Source organism: Amphiprion ocellaris, chromosome 14 (genome assembly GCF_022539595.1).
Source record: "Amphiprion ocellaris isolate individual 3 ecotype Okinawa chromosome 14, ASM2253959v1, whole genome shotgun sequence".
In the NCBI taxonomy this organism is placed as follows: Eukaryota; Metazoa; Chordata; class Actinopteri; family Pomacentridae; genus Amphiprion; species Amphiprion ocellaris.
The window spans coordinates 15,903,500-15,921,709 of NC_072779.1; the positions used below are offsets into that span (position 1 = coordinate 15,903,500).

Genomic DNA, 18,210 nt, shown 5'->3' on the forward strand with positions numbered 1-18,210 from the left:
GGCTGTGTCACGGACATCACAGCTCTGGTCCAGAGCCAAGGAGAAAACGTCAAAATTGTCCACTTTGTTGTGCAGCTGAAGCTCCAGATTCTCGGCGATGCTCTCCGCCCGCCTCGTTACGGTTCGCCTGGAAAGGGTCACATTAATGAACGCTTCTTTCTTCTCCGGGCATAAACGCTGCAGAGTCCACCAGACTTTCTTTTATAAACTCTCCATCAGAGAATGGCTTACTGACATCCCTTTATGTGTGAGCTTTGGTAAAAAAAAATCCTTGCTGCTTTAGCAGTTTAGCAGCAAACTTTCAGACATCCTCCCCGCTCTGCATCAGTCAAATGTTTGTATGAAAGAAACGGTACCTTAGCAGATCTTTCAAAGTAAAAGCAGTGCAGGCGTATCGCTTTCATGCATTGTGATGATATATATTTGCATTGACTTTACCAGTACTGTATACTTTTTGGCTCTTTATCTGTTAATTCAATGTGACTGCTAGCTCAAACATCTTCAAATGACATACAAACAAACCTGTTTATAATGACAGAAGCCATGACGTATGAAAGATAGCTTTATTGCACAAGGTGTTAGAATGATCTTTTTAGTTTTTGCTTTCTTTTCATAGAAAATGTACCTTTGAACACAAGCAATTGCTATAACAAGCAACTCAAACAAATGCTTGGGATTCCCTCAACATTTTTTTTTTTTTTTTAGTTTTTGATTTTCATACATTTTTTCCTTCAATTTTTCCCTTTTAGCAAGCATGCAATGACTTTTTTTGAGGATGAAGAAAATACAAAATAATAATAAAAAAGTAAATAGGACAAATGACAACATCAAAAGACTTTTAAAAAAGAATAAAAATTCAACAAATTAGTATCAAAAACATAAAGGGAAAGAAAAATGTTTTTTGCCCATTTCAGAAGTAAAATATTTTATTTTGATACTATTTCAATTTTGAAACTGGGGCATTCAACCCTGATGTGTCCCCTGATTTATTCTGACGAAAATAGCTCTTCATACAAAACTGTGTTTTATGTACAAGACTTAATCTATAAACAACACTGACAAAGGTAGAGATGATGGATCTAGTATGGTTAGGGCGGTGAATTTTTACTTTAATTTATCTGAACGGGGGAAATGACGGGAGCCTGAATGACTCAGGTTTACAGACCGACTCCAGTCCAGTATATACACAGTACAATAGTAGTTTGTGTGACCAAAAGAGCTACGAGTCCCTGATTTCACTTGTCTGAACTAGTTTTAGCCACAGGCCACATAGCTTAGTACTGTTTGGCCTCTGGAACCAAAATTTAGACAAAACCCCAAAACAAATGAAAAAATAATAATATTACAAATTGAAATCAACAGACCAACAGATTCCCCTCCCCTAAAACAAACAAACAAGCAAACAAAGCAAATGGATAAATAAAATATAAACCACAAAACACTATCATGGAGATGCTTGAGAAAGACATTCCAATAGGTTCTTGTGTGAATGTACACTGGCGCAAACTGGAGGGGTATGGAGATAAAGAAAGTGGGACATTTACAGTACTTCAGACAGGACAACAACAAAGATATCAATTGAGTGAACATTATATCATTTTTCAAAACTGAACTCCCTGACATATAACATCTTAAATTATTTTACTTCATTCACATCATGACTGGGATTCCTTCAGCTACCTGTCTCTGTTTCTCTGAGTGGCACTGAGAAGTTGGTAGGATGCAATACTGTGTCTGTGACTGTCATCCAGGCCACAAAACAGAGGCCTTAACACTGTAACAATGACTGACGTCTGGAACCACTTTGCAGCAAACCTCCTCCCAGCATAAAACTGATCTGAGGATCCTCTGAGACACTCATTTGGTTTCTGAATGTTATTGTATTTACTAACCACTCAGGCTGACGACCAGACGAATATAAAGTCAAAGAGCCTATATCTTCATGAGTAAATAGTGTCACATAAATCCTTGAAGACCTTGCATCATGATTGTTTCCACCAAACACAAAGTTGTGTTGTTCACCCAGTGATCTGTTGCCTATCTGGCTCTTGTCATCTGGAAAAGCTCCACTCTCTGACCACACCAGAGCGATACACTCTTCTGTTAGTCGGCCCACATACAGTAACATACAGTAACATCCCGTATATATACTTTTCTTTCTTTAGTCCAACCTTTTCTAAATTTCTCTTCTTTTAAATTTCATGATTGAGCGATTGTCTCATTCTTAAAATTTGTCATTAAATTGCTGCATATACTACTACACTATTGTAGTACATACAATTTATACTTTGTCATAATTTCACTTAAATGTCAATAATATACCTACATAGAAATATATATGTAAATTCTTTATAATACCAAATATTCTCTATTTGTAATGTGAGAAATTATAGCTGGTTCATTTGGGTTGTCATGATTTGTAAAAGTTGCGACACTGTTCAGCTGCAGAGCGATGTGTGGAGAACATTAATGTGGTAGAAGTTTCATCCTTCTTGGAAGTGAACCTGAATCATATTTCTTTTGGAATCACCTTTAAGAGAGAATCTGCCAATATAAATGTGGGACTTTAAGAGACACAAAGAGGGTGAAAGATACAGTACGAATAGGGAACTTAACTGGAAGTCTTGCAAATTGACAATAATACTCAAACTATGGAGGACAGTATGTGTGTGCGTATGAAAGACAGGATGGCCACACAGCTTCATACTGGCTATTGTAGTCTTCATCATCATAAACATAGAGCTCTCAGCTCCTCGGTTAAAGTCAATATTTCCAAATGACCACAGAATCGTTTCCTGTTTTTTTTTTTGTTTGTTTTTTTTGTTTCTGCTGTGCAACTCCTGTGAAAACTGAGTGGAGCTGAGCACCAGCCGGCTGGAACTGTTAGTTGGCGTTAGTAGTTCTTTTATAGAGTCCCACGTGGACATGAAAAGTAAGGGTTAGCTGGGTCTCTGTCTGGGAGAACACCTTTCCCAAGGAAAATTAGACAGGATGCTGGGCAGTTCACCATTAGTTGGGTTTAAAGAACGATGGCTGCTTGCCCATTCTGGCCCAGACTGAAGAGCGCCAGAGTGGGCCGGCTGAGGAGTGGGACAGCAGCGCGAGTCTGTGCAGGAGAACCGACTACACCAGTGTGTACGACTTGGAGTAGGCCCCCACACTCTGTTTCTGCAGTCTCCCCAGTGCAGAGGAGCTGCTCTCTAGCAGCGAGTCTCTGGAGCCCCCCACTTTGTTACTGTTGGTGGGGTTGCTGCTCGTGCTGGAAGTGGAAGCTGTCGCTGCATTGTTGGAGCTGGGCATGGTGAGAGTCCTTTGGGGCAAGGTGGCGGTGCCCGAGCTCGCACCCAAGCTGCCCAGCCCAGAGTGGCCCAGCGTCAGGGCCTGCTGCTTGGCAGGGTCTAGAGTCTTGTGGCGGCCCTGGGTGTGATACGCCCGCTGCGTCAGGCTGCGGATCGAGGCCTCCCGCGGTGGCACAGCCGGGCAGGGGTCATGCAGCTCCCCTTGCTTGCGGAAGAACGGATCTGTCTTCATGTAGAGGGGTAGATTGCAGAATTCACCTGAGAATGGCAACAGAGGAGTCAGGAATTGTTATCAAATTTATAGAACACAAGTCTTGGTGGTTTTGCATTGACCTCTTCATGTATGGTGAGAAAGATATCAATAAAAAAAACAACGTGTAGCTTTAATTTTTCCCGCCTATTGTCTGCAGGTACCTCTAATTACTGAGTGGTATAAAATACCTCTTGATTCAGCTCTATAGTGACAACAATTCCCTGGCTTTAGATGGGGTTTACATGTTTATCTGCCAAATTATTATGTACGGAAAGCTGCTCCGTGGCACATTCCCACACTAACACCAGTTTATCCCCACTATGTGTTCGTATTTGTTTGGTGTGTTCTATTTGGCTTCCATTCTAGCATTTGGCTTCAGGCCTTTTTTGTACCCATTTTAAATCACTGTGAATGAAATTCTTTACTTTTGCTTAAGCAGTCACTGGTTTATTTGTTACTCTTAGTCTAAGTTCTTGCTGATGCACATTACATCAGTAAGAGAAGCAGGAATCGGCCATATTTATTGGATGTCTTAGCTGGAACTAAATGTTGTAGTATTACATGTGGACTGAGTGTGAAACAAATGAAGATGTATCAGAGGTTTTCAATGAAGTAAAAGGAGAATTTCTATGGTTCTCATCTTTCATACTTACTTTTGTTGGCGCGGTGGGGAATGGGCACAGCCACATTTTTACCACGGTCGTAGTCCTGCGGTTTGGGTGGGGAGGCGGTGAAGCGGCAAATGCCCGGTTCAGACGGCGTGCTGAGGGAGGTCATGCTGTCCGCCGGGTCATTGGTGCCTGTCGTCATTTGGTCAGATGAGCTGTCGGAGATGAAACATTCAGTGATGGTGAACTTGGCGTGCTGCAGGTGCTCCTCCAGCTTGGCGTGCTCGTAGGCCCTGGCCAGCTCCTCGTAGGTGGAGGAGGCGCTCTCTGTGGACACCATGCTGTTCCGACCCTTATCTGGAGAGGAAAACATACATAAGTCAACAGCTTCTATAGATGATGCATCAAATTTTGGTTCATGGTTAATTTGAATCAAAAATTTATCAAAGAACCTTTGGTGTCGCTGTAACATTCCTCATATTTCGAAGAAAGATTTTCCAAAAGATTTTGTGCTTCGTGCTTTTAAATTTGACAAAAATATATGTAGAATGTACACTAGCGTTCAAAAGTTTGCGATCACCCAGACAATTTCATGTTTTCCATGAAAACTCACACTGTTATTCATGTGTTAACATAATTGAACAAGGGTTTTCTAATCATCAATGAGCCTTTCAACACCATTAGCTAACATAATGTAGCATTAGAACACAGGAGTGATGGTTGCTGGAAATGTTCCTCTGTACCTCTATGTAGATATTCCATTAAAAATCAGTCGTTTCCAGCTAGAATAGTCATTTACCACATTAACAATGTCTAGACTATTTCTGATTAATTGAATGTTATCTTCATTGAAAAAACTGCTTTTGTTTCAAAAATAAGGACATTTCTAAGTGACCCCACACTTTTGAACAGTGCTGTATGTAAAATATTTTTTGTGTGTGAAAAGTCAAATTTTCATAAAAGCAGTAATGTTATTATGTCAGTGGCTGGGATTGACCTACCTGTGTCTTGAGAAAGGCTGGCGCTGTAGCTGTCGCTCTCTGTGGCCGTGATACCATGAGAGCCCATCGTCCGCCAGTCTGAGGTCAGAGTTCGTGCCGAGGCCGTCGACTGGCTCTGACTGGGTCGACTCAGAGTCCACTGGCTCGAGTATCTGTTCCTCGAACTGTGAGCTGATTTTATGCTCTTCCTGGACACAGGATCTGAGTAAAGTAACAGAGATTAAGGAACAGGTCAGTTACAGTTTATACAGAATGCTTTGCATTGAATCAATGCATTGGTTACGTGTCTGCCACAGAAATTTATTTTGAAATTAATTTAGTGATTTTTAAGTCACTGACTGGCCTTGTCCTGTCTTATCTTATGATTAAGGTATATATGCCTGCTAGATTCTCCAGTTCAAACCTCTGGATAGATCCTGAGGCAGTGTTTGATAATCACATCCAAAAATTCTGTAAAACTTCCTTATTGTCTCAGTAACTCACAATCTGTTGACAGTTTAAAACACAACCTTGCGATGCATCTTTTCAGCCACTGCTTTTTCCTCAAATGTTTTTACCTGACCTTTAGATATTGTTTTATTTGGTCTTTTTCTGTGGTTATAATTAATTTGCATTTTGTTGTTTTTTGTTTGAAGGAAAATACAATAATAATCGAAATTTCTGCTAAGCACTTTGGTATTTATGCATGACTTGCGCTATGTAAACAAATGTTTTTATCAGTGACAGCTTGGTATTACAGAGGCTTTGTGTCCATGTATTAGCTATCAAGAAGTATATACTGTCTTTAATTGTCTCATCATCTTTATCACTTCTGTTTGTGAAAGAAAAGTCAGTATAAACAAGGTGTAATTCAATAAAAGGTCAAAGCTTTCACTCAGTCTTATCTGCCTGATTCATTAAAAGCTGTGAACTTCATTACAAAAATACTTATTTTAAAAGAAAAACAAACTCACTTGTGCCAGGGCGGATGTCTGACATGTCAATCAAAGGCCCAGAGTTCTGGATGAGAGCTTGGTGATGCAGAGAAACGCCTGTGCAGAAGTTCTGTGGATTCACTGATTGGCTGAACTCAGTGTCTGTCACCGGCACTGCGGCCTTGTCTTCTCCTGTTGCAGGAGAGATGTGAGGAAATAAACCAGTTAGATAAAAAGTCTCCTAAAAATGACATAATGAGTGACGGTGGTGTTGTTTCGCGGCCACATACCTATCTGTTTGATGCCTTCCTTGTCCTCAATGAGCAGCTGAACTCGAGGGATGTCGATATGGAGCCTCGGCCCTTGAGGAGGGCCTTTCACAGGAGTGTCTATACTGCGATTGTTCTTGCTACACACACACACACACACACAGAAACGACGCATACAATCAATGTGATTCCAAAAATTCCAAAATGTATGAGGCCGACCTCTGTGAAATAACACTCAGGAAAACAAAAGCTAGTTGACTCTTACCTGATAAGCATCTCAGCAAGGCTCTTAGCATCTATAAGAAGACAATATCTTAATTAGATTACAGTCGGCTGTGAAGATAATCGTTTCAACTTGTCACTCTGTGTTACATTAATCCATTAAACACTATCACTGATTTCTCTCTGAACTCTCTTTGTCTTTCTCTCACCTCTAAGTCGTTTAAGCCTCTTCTCCTTGCGTTTCTTGCGGATAATGAAGAGCAAAGCAACGCCCAGAGTAACCAGGATGACAGGAGAGCCAATGGAGAAGAGCTTCTTCACATCATCCCCCTCTCCACGGGCTGATTTAATGGGAGGGATTGTGCCTAAAGAGAGTCAAACATGGGTTAAAATTCAGAAAAGTCAATCACAGAGCGAGAGACAACACCAGAGAGATACAACGATTGAAAAGCGGGATAGACTTACTGCCATCGTAGTCAGTGGTAGCAAACTGGGAGCTCTGGTTTCCACACCCTGCACTGTTGCAGGCCTTCATTTTGAGCTCGTACCAAGTGGCCTCGCGCAGCTCGCTGAGGAACAGCTGAGTGGTGGAGTTGGCCTTGAGGCTCTGCCAGGCCCAGGTGCCTTTGGGCCGAAAGTCCAGCATCATGTCGGTGATGGGGCAGCCGCCGCTGGTCCAGCCCTGCAGGTTGAGTCCTGCATGAGTGGAGTTGATGTGGGTGAGTAGCGGCTGGTCCTTGTTGAACACCGGTTCTGGAGAGAGGCAAAGACACAGAACAGCAGCAGGTTAGAAAGAGAGCAGCAATATCAAAGCGATATCGTACGAAGGAAGAAAAGATATTAGGATGTATGTTTATGCCCTTAAAACATTAGGCCGTTATGACAGACAATGCCACACAAAAACAGAGAACAGCAAATGAGAATAGAATAGAATAGAATAGAATAGGTCTTTATTGTCACTGTCACAAAATAATAAAAATCAGTTTAGCCTCTCCGTATTAGCAGCATTAAAAAACAAACTAGATAAAGCAATATTAAACACAGACTAAATATACACAAAAGAGCAAATATGGACCAGAAGGTGGTCAGAGACCTGCTGCTGCATTACTGATTCTGAATGTTGCAGAGATTGACATATTATCTGATTTGACATCACAATATCTTTTTGCGTCTTTCTGTTGTATTTATTAATTCTTTTGGGACACAATTTTGAATTTCAAAAGGATCAAATAAATAGAAAACATCAAGGAAATTGACTCCACATTAAAAAACACTACACCAAACTGGACAAAAAGACTGTTCAGTGGCATCACTGACATATCCAGAAAAATCTAGTGAGCTTTGAGAGTATCATTGATTTACATTTTTTCAAACTAGCCTTCACTTTAGCCCCAGAATCTTTTCTCATATACCCAAAGACAAAACGGCAACAGTATAAATAGGAGCATGTTGAATTGCAACTGTAAAATATCACAGATATCAGTTTGGTCCGTCAACTTTCTCCATGAAGGGCTGTCAACTGTGGAATACATCACAAATTAAAATCCATTTACTAACAAATATATATGGGTTGGATTCAAGCAACCCAGATCTGTAGACATTTTTAGCTGAATATAGTGTTTTTTCCCACTTTACACATCACAGTTAGTGTATTTTGTTATGAATATTTCATCATGTTTTCCATCTGTGGTGTACTGTGGTTTTGTGAGAATAAAAGATGTATAATTTAATAGTACTGCATATGTAAAGGCCCATCAAGGGATAAGAGGTAAAAAGTAGGGGTAGCTACAAACTATCTGTGCAGCACATCAGTTTAATGCTATGTTAAACTGCATCATCCTCATCAAATAAAAAAAAAAAAGCAATGTACATTGTTTACAATGAGTCTATAATGTGCAAAGGAGAGCAGGCTTGATTTATGTTGTCTTTAAACAATCTAAGAAATAGGAAAAACAAGCAAAATCTATGTATTAAATCTGCCAGACTCAGCCAACAATACTTTTGCATCCATTCCTCACCTCTTCCATGTGTCTTGGCCTCAATGATCTCACTGATGCGTCCTGACCCCACACTGTTCTTGGCGGCCAGCTTGACCTTGTACCATGTTCCACAGCGGAGATTGTCCAACCTGAAGGAACGCTCGCTGGAGCTGATGAACACGTCCCTCCATTCCTCTGTGTTGTCCACTGAGTACTGCAGCACAAATCCTGCAGTCGCACAGCACAACTTCAAGTCAAACACAACAACACAAAAATCTAAGATTCTGGTGGAACTTTGGTGCAGTTGCATCTTTTAGACACCAGGGGGCGACAATCTGCTACAATTCGGCTCCAGTCAGCTGGAGTTTGACTTCTTTTTTACCCAGAAACATAAGCTCATTGTACAACTGCATAAGTACAACTGACAGCAGGAGGAGGAAGCAGACAGAAACTGATCTGTGGATGATATTTGTTCTCTTGTGGCAGCTGCAAGGTGGGCAGTCTGCTAACAGAGGGGCCGGTCAGAAGAATACCTCTGATGGAGCTTCCTCCGTTGTCTCCGGGGATCCAAGCCAGGGTGATGGAAGAGGTGGAGGTGGTGGAGACCGTCAGACGAGGCTGGTCAGGAGGAACTGGATGAAAGCACACAGACTGTGACTCAGCAGGAGAGCAGAAACACCACAAAGTAAACACACACTAAACAAATGAGCACCACTCAATTAAAACTCCAGCTTCTTCTCACCTTGCACCACTAGATTGACTATGATGGTGTCAAAGCCTAGAGTGTTGGTGGCCGTACACGTGTAGTACCCAGAATCCTCTGCTTTGACTGAACGGAGCACCAGCGTGCCGTTGGATAAGATCTGCCGCTGACTGTCGGCTGTGACTGGGATGGCAGAGTCCTCACTGATGAAGAACAGACGGGTTACGGAGTCAACAACCGTTTCTATGAGTTAATTTGATCTATGTTTCTCCCTCTGACTTATAAATGCTATATGATGAGCTCTGACCTGTCTTTGGTCCATTTAATGGTGGGGGCGGGTTCTCCCACAGAGCTGCAGGGCAGACGCACTTCTTTCATCCAGGGTGTGGTCACGGTGCCCCCGAAGGACAGGATCTTAGCTGGGACTGCACACAAAGATGCAACATAAATCTTTGACATATACTCTTGCACTAAAATGTAAATACACCATCTTTCTTTGTACTTTAAGTCTGCTGTTTGCTGAATGAGTGGCCCGGCTTGCCTGAGGGGAAAGGCCTTTACTTAGTGCTGAAGGAATAAAAAAAGCAGCTGTAGCATGGTGTCTTAGCGCTGCCCCTCCTCAAACCTCTTAGCTTCAGTCTATCTTTTTTCCATAGATCCTCCCCTCTATCGATTCTCGCCCGCTACCTCTCTCCCCAAGGGTCATTTTACTGGATAGGCTCTGTTCATCACCACATAATTAACAACAGCGTTTCTTGCAACATAGCCACTGCTCAATCAATACTACGGCTGTCAATCAATAGCAGAGGGCGCAGACGGAGGGAGAGGGAGCGATGAAGGAGATCATGTTGCCGCTTCATAGCTATCTTTAAAGCGCTCTGCCTCGTAACCTTTGCACAAATCTCTTTACCCTTCTCCTGTGCTTACAGGCTCGCCCTGAGGACCCACCTTTCCCAGCAGGCTCCACCGTGACCTTTGAGCTGATGTTGCCTCGGCCGGCGGTTGTCACGGCGGCAGCCCAGATGTGGTATTGTTTGCCACGGGTGAGGTGCGTGATGCGGTAGAAGAGCATCTCTGGGTTGGCCTCGTACTCGCTGGGTGCCTGGGACAGAGGGCAGGCAATGTCATGTTAGCAAACTCTGACAACACAACGACATGACAGGTCGGGTGGCAGCTTGTGTTCTGAAAACTCGACCAGACTGAAGAAATGTTACAAGTTGTCGGTTTTAAGTTTGTATTTAGGGAAAGCACTCAAAAGAAGCACAATGTATGTCACAGTAGGGAAAGGTACCACCCTGGAGGACTGTGGAGTGGGTCCAAGCCGTATGTGTTACAAAAACAGAACCGGTGCCACTTTTGGAAGGTTACCAAGTGTGGCACATTCACTGAACAGGCCTCCTGGTAGTGCTGTGACTAAAACTGATGCAGCATTTGTTGTGCTTCATTTCTCTTGCAACAGTTTTGGTTGGGCTGCTGTGGAGAATTTTTTTAAACAGCTTCAATAACATAACTGACTCCTTGTTACAAGGTTTCTATTCAATGACTAATATACAGTTTTGATCAGATGGAAGCAGAAATGTTGATTTTTTGCTAGTTTTTCTGATCTCACTCTGGCAGGGTGTTAAGGTTAGGGACATTTATGTTTCATATCCATAGAGCTGGAGGTTGCTCATTTTGGCCTGAAATACTGCTTCAGCTGTTACTGATAAAGTTTGATTTTTAAGGTGCAAGTTTAAAAAAAAGATAGCCGAGGGCTGAAAGAACTGGCAAATACTCTGTTTGGCACAACTGGACCCTATGAAATAAAACAAACATCACTGATCATCTCATTCACACGTGTTTTTGCTATTATGAGATGTCAAAGTCTCCCCAATGTCAACAAATAATTAAAAATTAAAGGAAAGCACACATTTATTTTCTAGTCCAGGCTTGCAGTTAAAGATACATTAGAAGTAATGGGAAACCAAAAAATCTTGTCTATAGATCAACATCATCAGGACACGTCACATTTGTGAAGTATAAAAGTATAAAAGTCAGAAATGATACACTGCAGGACAAGTGTAGCTCACAGGGTGAACCACATGAATATAGTCCATGGAGAGGTTTTATGTCTGTTACATTCACTTGTGTTTGTGCCTTTTTTCTATTTCTCAATGTTCCAAAATCCTATTTTTTAGCGGTATCATTCATGATACTGTGTGACTTTTTTCACACATTATAAGATCTTGCTATTTTCTTAAAATACTGAAGGCTTTTCTCAGTTATGAATAGCATCTTTATGGTTTCCATTTTTGTGTTCAGATTAACCATGTGTGAATTCATTGATTTGAACAGCTATAGTGTTACACCTTAATAAATACAGTCAGATGTCTGCTAGGAATAATTCTGAAGCAGACAAGGGCAGAATATCGACGATCTTGACTTAAACAAGGATGAAGGGAAGTATTACACTGGCAGTAACATGCTTATCGCTATCATTTTATTAGAAATGTTAAGTGTTTTCAATTGCGTTGACTATTTTGAGAGTTAAAATTAATTTTTAAAAATCTAAGCACCATGACTATTATTATTATTTTTAAAGAACAGTCTAGAAAATTCCACCAGCCTGAAAAAAAAAACTGTACCTCAAATGTACCTCTACAAACTATAACAGAATATTTAAATGCTGAATTAATTATTGATTATTATTGTTCCTATCTTTCCTCCAAAAAGCATCAAAACATGCACCTGTATACACACAAAAACACACATGCCAGTGCGTGCACAACAACACTGTTGTCTCTCAAGATGATCCCCTGTTCTATCTCTTTAATCTGTTCATCTCTCAGTGTTCATCTTCAATTCCTTCACCATTTGCTTTCCCCTCTTTTCCTCTATCCCTCTCTGTCTAGCTCAGTGAAGAGGAGAGGATGGAGGGACAGAGGGGGGAGGAGGGGGGAGGGAGGATGTGCTTGAGTGTGTGTTTGAATATGTGTGTGTGTGTGTGTGTGTGTGTGTGTGTGTGTGTGTGTGTGTGTGTGTGTGTGTGTGTGTGTGTAGGGGGTTCGAACATTCCTCCAGCATCGTGCCGGTGTTGTGGTGATCCAGGGAGTGATACAGGGAGATAATGAAAAGACGGACAAAAGCACTCTCATCTCGATGTGACTGATACCCTCCCCTGCTCCTCCCTTCCACCCTGCCCGTCTCTCTCCCCCTCTCTCCCCCTCATCCCTCTCTTTTCCCCTCATTTCCCCTCGGCCTCTCCCTACCTCTAATGGTGTGTCTCTTTTTCTCTCTCAACCTCCTTTTCCTCCCCCTTCCTTCCCTCCTCCCTGCCCGTGCTCATTTACATGGCTCTCATGCACAGAGAGGGAGGAGTATTTGTGAATAATAAGAAAGTGAGATTCTAGCGTGATATCAGACTTCGCCGTGCGCTTGTGTTTGTGTGCACATGATCTAACCACAATTGAAATGCCGCACGTACGTGTATAAATAGAAAATGTTGAAATGTGATGTCTCCGTGTGTGTGTGTGTGTTTCTGATGCGGCAGTGTGCATGTGTGAGCTTGTTCGCTGCCTCATTTGCATATCTACGTCTCATCACGTTGCCAAGACAACCTCATCTGTTCATCTGGGAGGGCAGGAAATAAAGCGATGGTGCAAACACAGTGAAAGAGAGACATGCGCAAAGACACACACACACACACGCGCGCGCGCACACACACATTCAGGTGCAATTAATAATCATGCTTACAAATTAATTATTTCTACTGCTAGATTTTATCAAGTCACTTCCTTCCCAGGCGCCTCTGATGTTTTCTACTGGCCCGCTATGAGTCACACCCACAGAGGAAAGACTTACTGGCTGTCCAGATCCTGGACTGGAGCAGTAGATGGTGTACTTGCGGATAACACCATTTGGTTTGTGAGGAGGTAACCAGGACACAACCACACTGCTCGCAGAGGAGGGAACCGCCTTGATGCCAGCCGGTGGACCGGGAACTGGAGAAAACACATAGCAACATCAGCAGGGTGGGCATGCATATAGATATATGTGTGTGTGTTTGTGCATGCACATGCTGGGTGTTGGATGCCTATTAAAGTGAGCAGGCTTGTTTGCAGATTGGTAGCCTTATCCCGCACTAAGCCGCTCTGGGAGGACTTGGAAGAACTCCCTTTGGGTGGACGGCTGTGACATATGTTCAATCAGACGCTGGTCAGCAGTTCTGACTCTGTGACACCCAGCATTCTCTTAACTCTCCAACCCAGATTAGACATTAGTGTCTGATCCTCTGCTAGCCACTTCGGCTCGGTGCTGGACACCACTTAATTCTCAGATTACGAGATAATGGCATGAGAGGGGTTTAACAAAAGACGCACACTTTACAAAAACACATCAGGACGCTGGATCCTGTGAAAGGTGAACAATGATGCTTTTGTCACATTGGTCTTACAGTATAGGGTTCACACTATCAAACCCATTCATAGTCTGCCATAAATATAACTTGAGTCTGACAGTGGGCCTCATCTGGGGTCCACAAAAGGAGGCTACCACAGTGTAGGACCCAACCCTCTAAATCCTTCCCTCAATTCTTCTTTCTTCTTATACATGAGGCCCCCTGATTCAACCATTCTGCCTCAAAGACTCCTTCACCATACACTCGACATGAGTAAAGGGTGAAAACAACACAAAGTCAAAAACGATAGACGTAACGAAGGGAGGTTTTCAAAGAGGGAAGGCGGGGATGGTAGGTGCAGCTCCTGTGGGAGTGATGATGGCTGGTGTTGGTGGCAGCGGGGAGGAGCAGGGGAGGCAGTCATCATTATCATAACTGGACCTCCATGTCAAAGTAGGAGTGGCAGAGGGGGGGGGGGGGGGGGGGAGTTAAGTCCCATCTGGTGCCCAAAATCTGCCCAGGACTCCAGACAGACAGACAGACAGACAGACAGACAGACAGACAGGCAGACAGACAGACATAGAAGCATGGCCAGCACGACCCAAGTGATGATGAGGAAGAGAGGCACAATGGTGCTGAATGGTGAACAACCACATTTACATAAATACATTATACGCTACTGTGGCAGAGGAGGTGATGTCACAACAACCTGCTAATATACTCCAACTAATACTAATAAAAGTCTAGCAGTTGGCTTTAAATTAGCTCAAAAAACTCAGCTCTGATATTTCTATTACACATTTTTTTTCCTTATTTGCTGTCAGTCAAGAATAAAGTGTGTGATCACCTTTCTATCTTTCCATCTTCCACTCCCAGAACCCTCCCCCTCCTCAATAAAGAGACATGGATCTGGCTGTAATCCCGCCTCCAATGGTGTAAGCACAAAATTAATTCTCTCTAATCCAAGAGGAGTTAATCCTCCTGCCTATGGCAAGAGTGCTGGTGGAGAGGATGCAGGCAGCGGCTGATGGCTGACTCCTGGATGCTATATGCACCGAGAGAGCACCTCCTCCTCCTCCTCCTTCCCTAGTGTCTCCCACCAGCCCTCCCTCAGCCCCGAGCCGTGGACCCAAAGCCTCTTAATTCTCATTAGCACTGCTAATGGAGCTTCCCAGCAGAAATGAGCTTTTGTCATGGGTTTGAGATACAACCCAGCACCCCTTCTTTTTTTTTTGTATCTCCCACCCTCCCATTTCCCCTCTCAATTACCCCCTTCGCCCACTGCTCAGGCACTGTGCCCACTTTTCTGCACATGGACAAATAAATGATAAACTGTATACTCACGATCCTCTCGGGTTTGGATGTACAGGACGTTGCTGCGGACTCCATCTCCAGCCTGTGTGTAGGCCAGAACCTGAACACTGTAGTTGGTGAACTTCTCGAGGCCTCGCAGCTCCACCTGTTCACGAGTGGTGGTGATATTCTGCATCTCTCCCCACTCTGAGGGAGGACAGACTTTAGTTTTAGAGAGTGCTGCTAGTTATCTGGACAAATAACACAGACCAACTCTGTCTCCTGTGTAAGACATTTAAATATAACTAAACTGCTTTGCCAAAGTTTTTCACAAACTAAACACTGTAAAACTAAATGGCATGTTCATGTTGTTGTTTTTTTACATTTCTTATTGATAGCAGCAGAAAAAAATAACACATTGACAGTGAACAGTAAATTATTGCTTCTGCTGATAAAAATGAAAAGTATTATCTGGACATTTTTACTAACTAAATTTAGCAAATGCTGATTATTTGGATGCAAACAGAATTTTTAGGAGACAGAGTTGCAAACATAGAAACAACACACACACATGCTGACTCTAATCTCACATAGCATCAGTTTGGTAAAAATCTACGCTGCCTTGCACAAAGACACAAGGACAAACGCACGGACAAATCCAAAGATACATGGGAACAGGTAGTGCTTTATGAGAAAGGTGTGGACACACTTTAACACGTTCTGACTCACAGCACTGACAGAGAGGTAGGTGAGTGGGAGGGTGGGTTGGTGAAATTTTAGAATGAGATAGGTGATAATTACTCTGCATTGGCCACTGGGCCTGGCCCCCACAGCACCCACCTCCGTCAGGGAAGAGGGACCAAAACACAACCCGGTAGCCTTTCAGCACACCGTGCAGCGTCAGCCGTGGAGGCTCTGCCCATGTGATCACCGCCTCGTCCGACGTCACCGAGATGGCTCGTACGTTCTGTGGAGGCTCACTGGGAACTGGAGAGAGCACAGACGGGGAGTGTTAGTGCTGCATGGGTCAAATATATGAGCGCTGGAGTTGTTTTAATGACTTCCCCCTGTCAAAAATCCTCACTAAGACGACCTGACCGATGTGGCATGGCAGCTGAAGCGCTGATAATTAATGATAACTCGACACCCCCAAACCGCAGGAAATCTCTGCTGAAATAAATCAGTCAAATAAGCTCAAATTAGCTCTGAATAGCTCCTTGTTCACTCCCAGCTTTTAGACAGAAGGGATGGTGGAGGGGGGCGAAGGGGAAGGAGAAGCACCGAGAGAGAAACATGAATAGCAAAACAGCTACAACTAAGGGGTTAATATGCATATGAGGAGGGTGGAGTGAGCTGAGCTGTGCAGGATAAAATCTGAAGGAAGACAATGTTCATCTTTAAGGTAACTGCAGTTGTAGGGGCAGCTTCAGACTACCTGCTCTAGCAGTTACCATCACTCAGGGTGTCTGTCTATCATTGGTCTCCTCTAAGGTTCATTGAAAAGTAAACGAAATAAAAACAAATTAAATAGACAGAGGAGTGATGAGGAGGATGAGAAGGGGAACCGACGAGAGGAAGAGGAGGATAAAGGAGAGGAAGGGAAAAAAGGAGGTAGAGTGGGCAGACATTTAGAGAGTAATGGGGTTCCTTGTTCATCTCTCGCTCTCTACCAGCCTAATGAGGGTGCTAATTAAAGTAGAAAGAATGATGGGGGATGTGCTGCAAATTCATTTCTACCATTTTGTTTGAGCATGCGTGTCTACACGTCTATATGCGTTCATTTATGTCTTCCATCCTCTTGTTGCATTGGACGATATTATATTATACGCTGCACTGCTTTTAACATTTCTTTTATTTCCTGCCTTCCCCCAGTCCCTTCCACACTGGCTGATTACTGAACCGAATCTACTCTCCTTTATCTTCATCTTACCATCTTCCAGCGTGGTAGCATTGATCTCAGTACTTGATGGGCCCGTCCCGGCTCTGTTGAAGGCCTGGACCACGACCCCATACTGGGCAAACTTCTTCAGGTTGTCCAAGGTGTAAACTTCGCTGTCCCCGGTAGCTTTCATCTCCACTATGCTGTACTGGCCGTTGCTACCTGGACCGTTCTCTCGGTAACCGATCTGATAACCTCGGATCACCCCATTCTGCAGCTCCTTCTTAGGAGCCTGGAGAGGAAAAATAAAACCAAGCACAAGAGCATTCAGTATGAATAAAACTGTCATGCATAACTCAAACTTTTAGGTCTGTAAAAAACAAAAAATTGCAGGTCTACGCATACACAACAGATATTCAATATGTTAGTTGTCATATAAATAGCTGAATATACCTTTATGCAGACATGGTTGCGGTTCAACTGGTCTTTTCTAGTGGTGTGCACTAAACCTGTGCTAATCAGAAACAAGGACTGTGTGATAATACATAATGTGATCAACCATATTGATCTCACCCTCCATGTAACTCGTATGCTCTGGGATGTCATTGGCTGGAGGATGACATCCATCGGCGGCCCGTCAGGTGCTGTTGATATCAAATAGAGTATTTGACATTATATCCACATTCATAGCTCTGCTCCATGCAGAGAAAAAAGATACAAGACAAGATGAAACAGGAAAATGTGGCAATTAAAGAAGAAATCGATCCCTTACGTGCTTCTTCCGTACTGATGGTAAGCTCTTTGCTGGGAAGGCTGCGGCCAATCTTGTTGTACGAGTACATGCGGATGCTGTAAACGCAGGCCGGATGCAGCTCCACAATATTTGCCTGATTGTTGGTTGGTGAGATATTCCTGGTCGTGTACATGTGATCCCAGGAGTCTGGAAAATATAGTCAGAGTTTAGATTTTTAGCCTGAAAAAAAAAAAAAATCTCACATTAAGGATCAAGGTTTGGCTTTTTTAAAAATTTAATCCCTACCTGACTTGTTTTTGTACTCGATGTCATAGCTGGTGATGATGCTGTTGCCATCAAACCTTTGGATCCAGCGCAGGTTCATGCTCCTGTCCTTCACCTCCCTCACCTCCAACTCCGGGGGATCTGGTGGCTCTGTGTTTGTGGGAGATCATCACTAAAGTCAGCACTGGAGACCTCATTCTATCACCATCATGATGTTTGTATATCAGACTTAATTATGTGTCCTCCTTAGACCTGAGTTTTGTACACATTTTTAGTTTCTCTTAGCTATTTGAGAACATTCGGACTAAGCATTACCTCTGAGCAAACAGCAGTTTTGAAAGAAATGATGCTCTCATATGGCTTATAACTGGATTAAATTCAAATACAATATCTAACT

General features: G+C 43.0%; 1 protein-coding gene across 1 annotated transcript in view; it reads right to left on the minus strand.

The window, feature by feature from the left end:
- Positions 1-549: 549 nt before the first annotated feature.
- The window catches only part of LOC111579853 (cell adhesion molecule DSCAML1-like), a 57,631-nt gene continuing 39,970 nt past the window's right edge, over positions 550-18,210 (minus strand). Inside the window, exons 14-33 of the mRNA XM_023287358.3 lie at positions 17,835-17,963; positions 17,568-17,735; positions 17,369-17,439; positions 16,847-17,087; positions 15,757-15,903; positions 14,968-15,123; positions 13,089-13,228; positions 10,197-10,350; positions 9,556-9,673; positions 9,288-9,451; positions 9,079-9,177; positions 8,585-8,773; positions 7,032-7,319; positions 6,776-6,931; positions 6,610-6,640; positions 6,366-6,484; positions 6,115-6,267; positions 5,162-5,362; positions 4,206-4,517; positions 550-3,557 (exon numbers count right to left, since the gene is read on the minus strand). Of these exons, the coding sequence (XP_023143126.2) occupies positions 3,124-3,557; positions 4,206-4,517; positions 5,162-5,362; positions 6,115-6,267; positions 6,366-6,484; positions 6,610-6,640; positions 6,776-6,931; positions 7,032-7,319; positions 8,585-8,773; positions 9,079-9,177; positions 9,288-9,451; positions 9,556-9,673; positions 10,197-10,350; positions 13,089-13,228; positions 14,968-15,123; positions 15,757-15,903; positions 16,847-17,087; positions 17,369-17,439; positions 17,568-17,735; positions 17,835-17,963 (3,470 nt within the window). The 3' untranslated portion in view covers positions 550-3,123. The remainder of the gene's footprint in view (positions 3,558-4,205; positions 4,518-5,161; positions 5,363-6,114; positions 6,268-6,365; positions 6,485-6,609; positions 6,641-6,775; positions 6,932-7,031; positions 7,320-8,584; positions 8,774-9,078; positions 9,178-9,287; positions 9,452-9,555; positions 9,674-10,196; positions 10,351-13,088; positions 13,229-14,967; positions 15,124-15,756; positions 15,904-16,846; positions 17,088-17,368; positions 17,440-17,567; positions 17,736-17,834; positions 17,964-18,210) is intronic.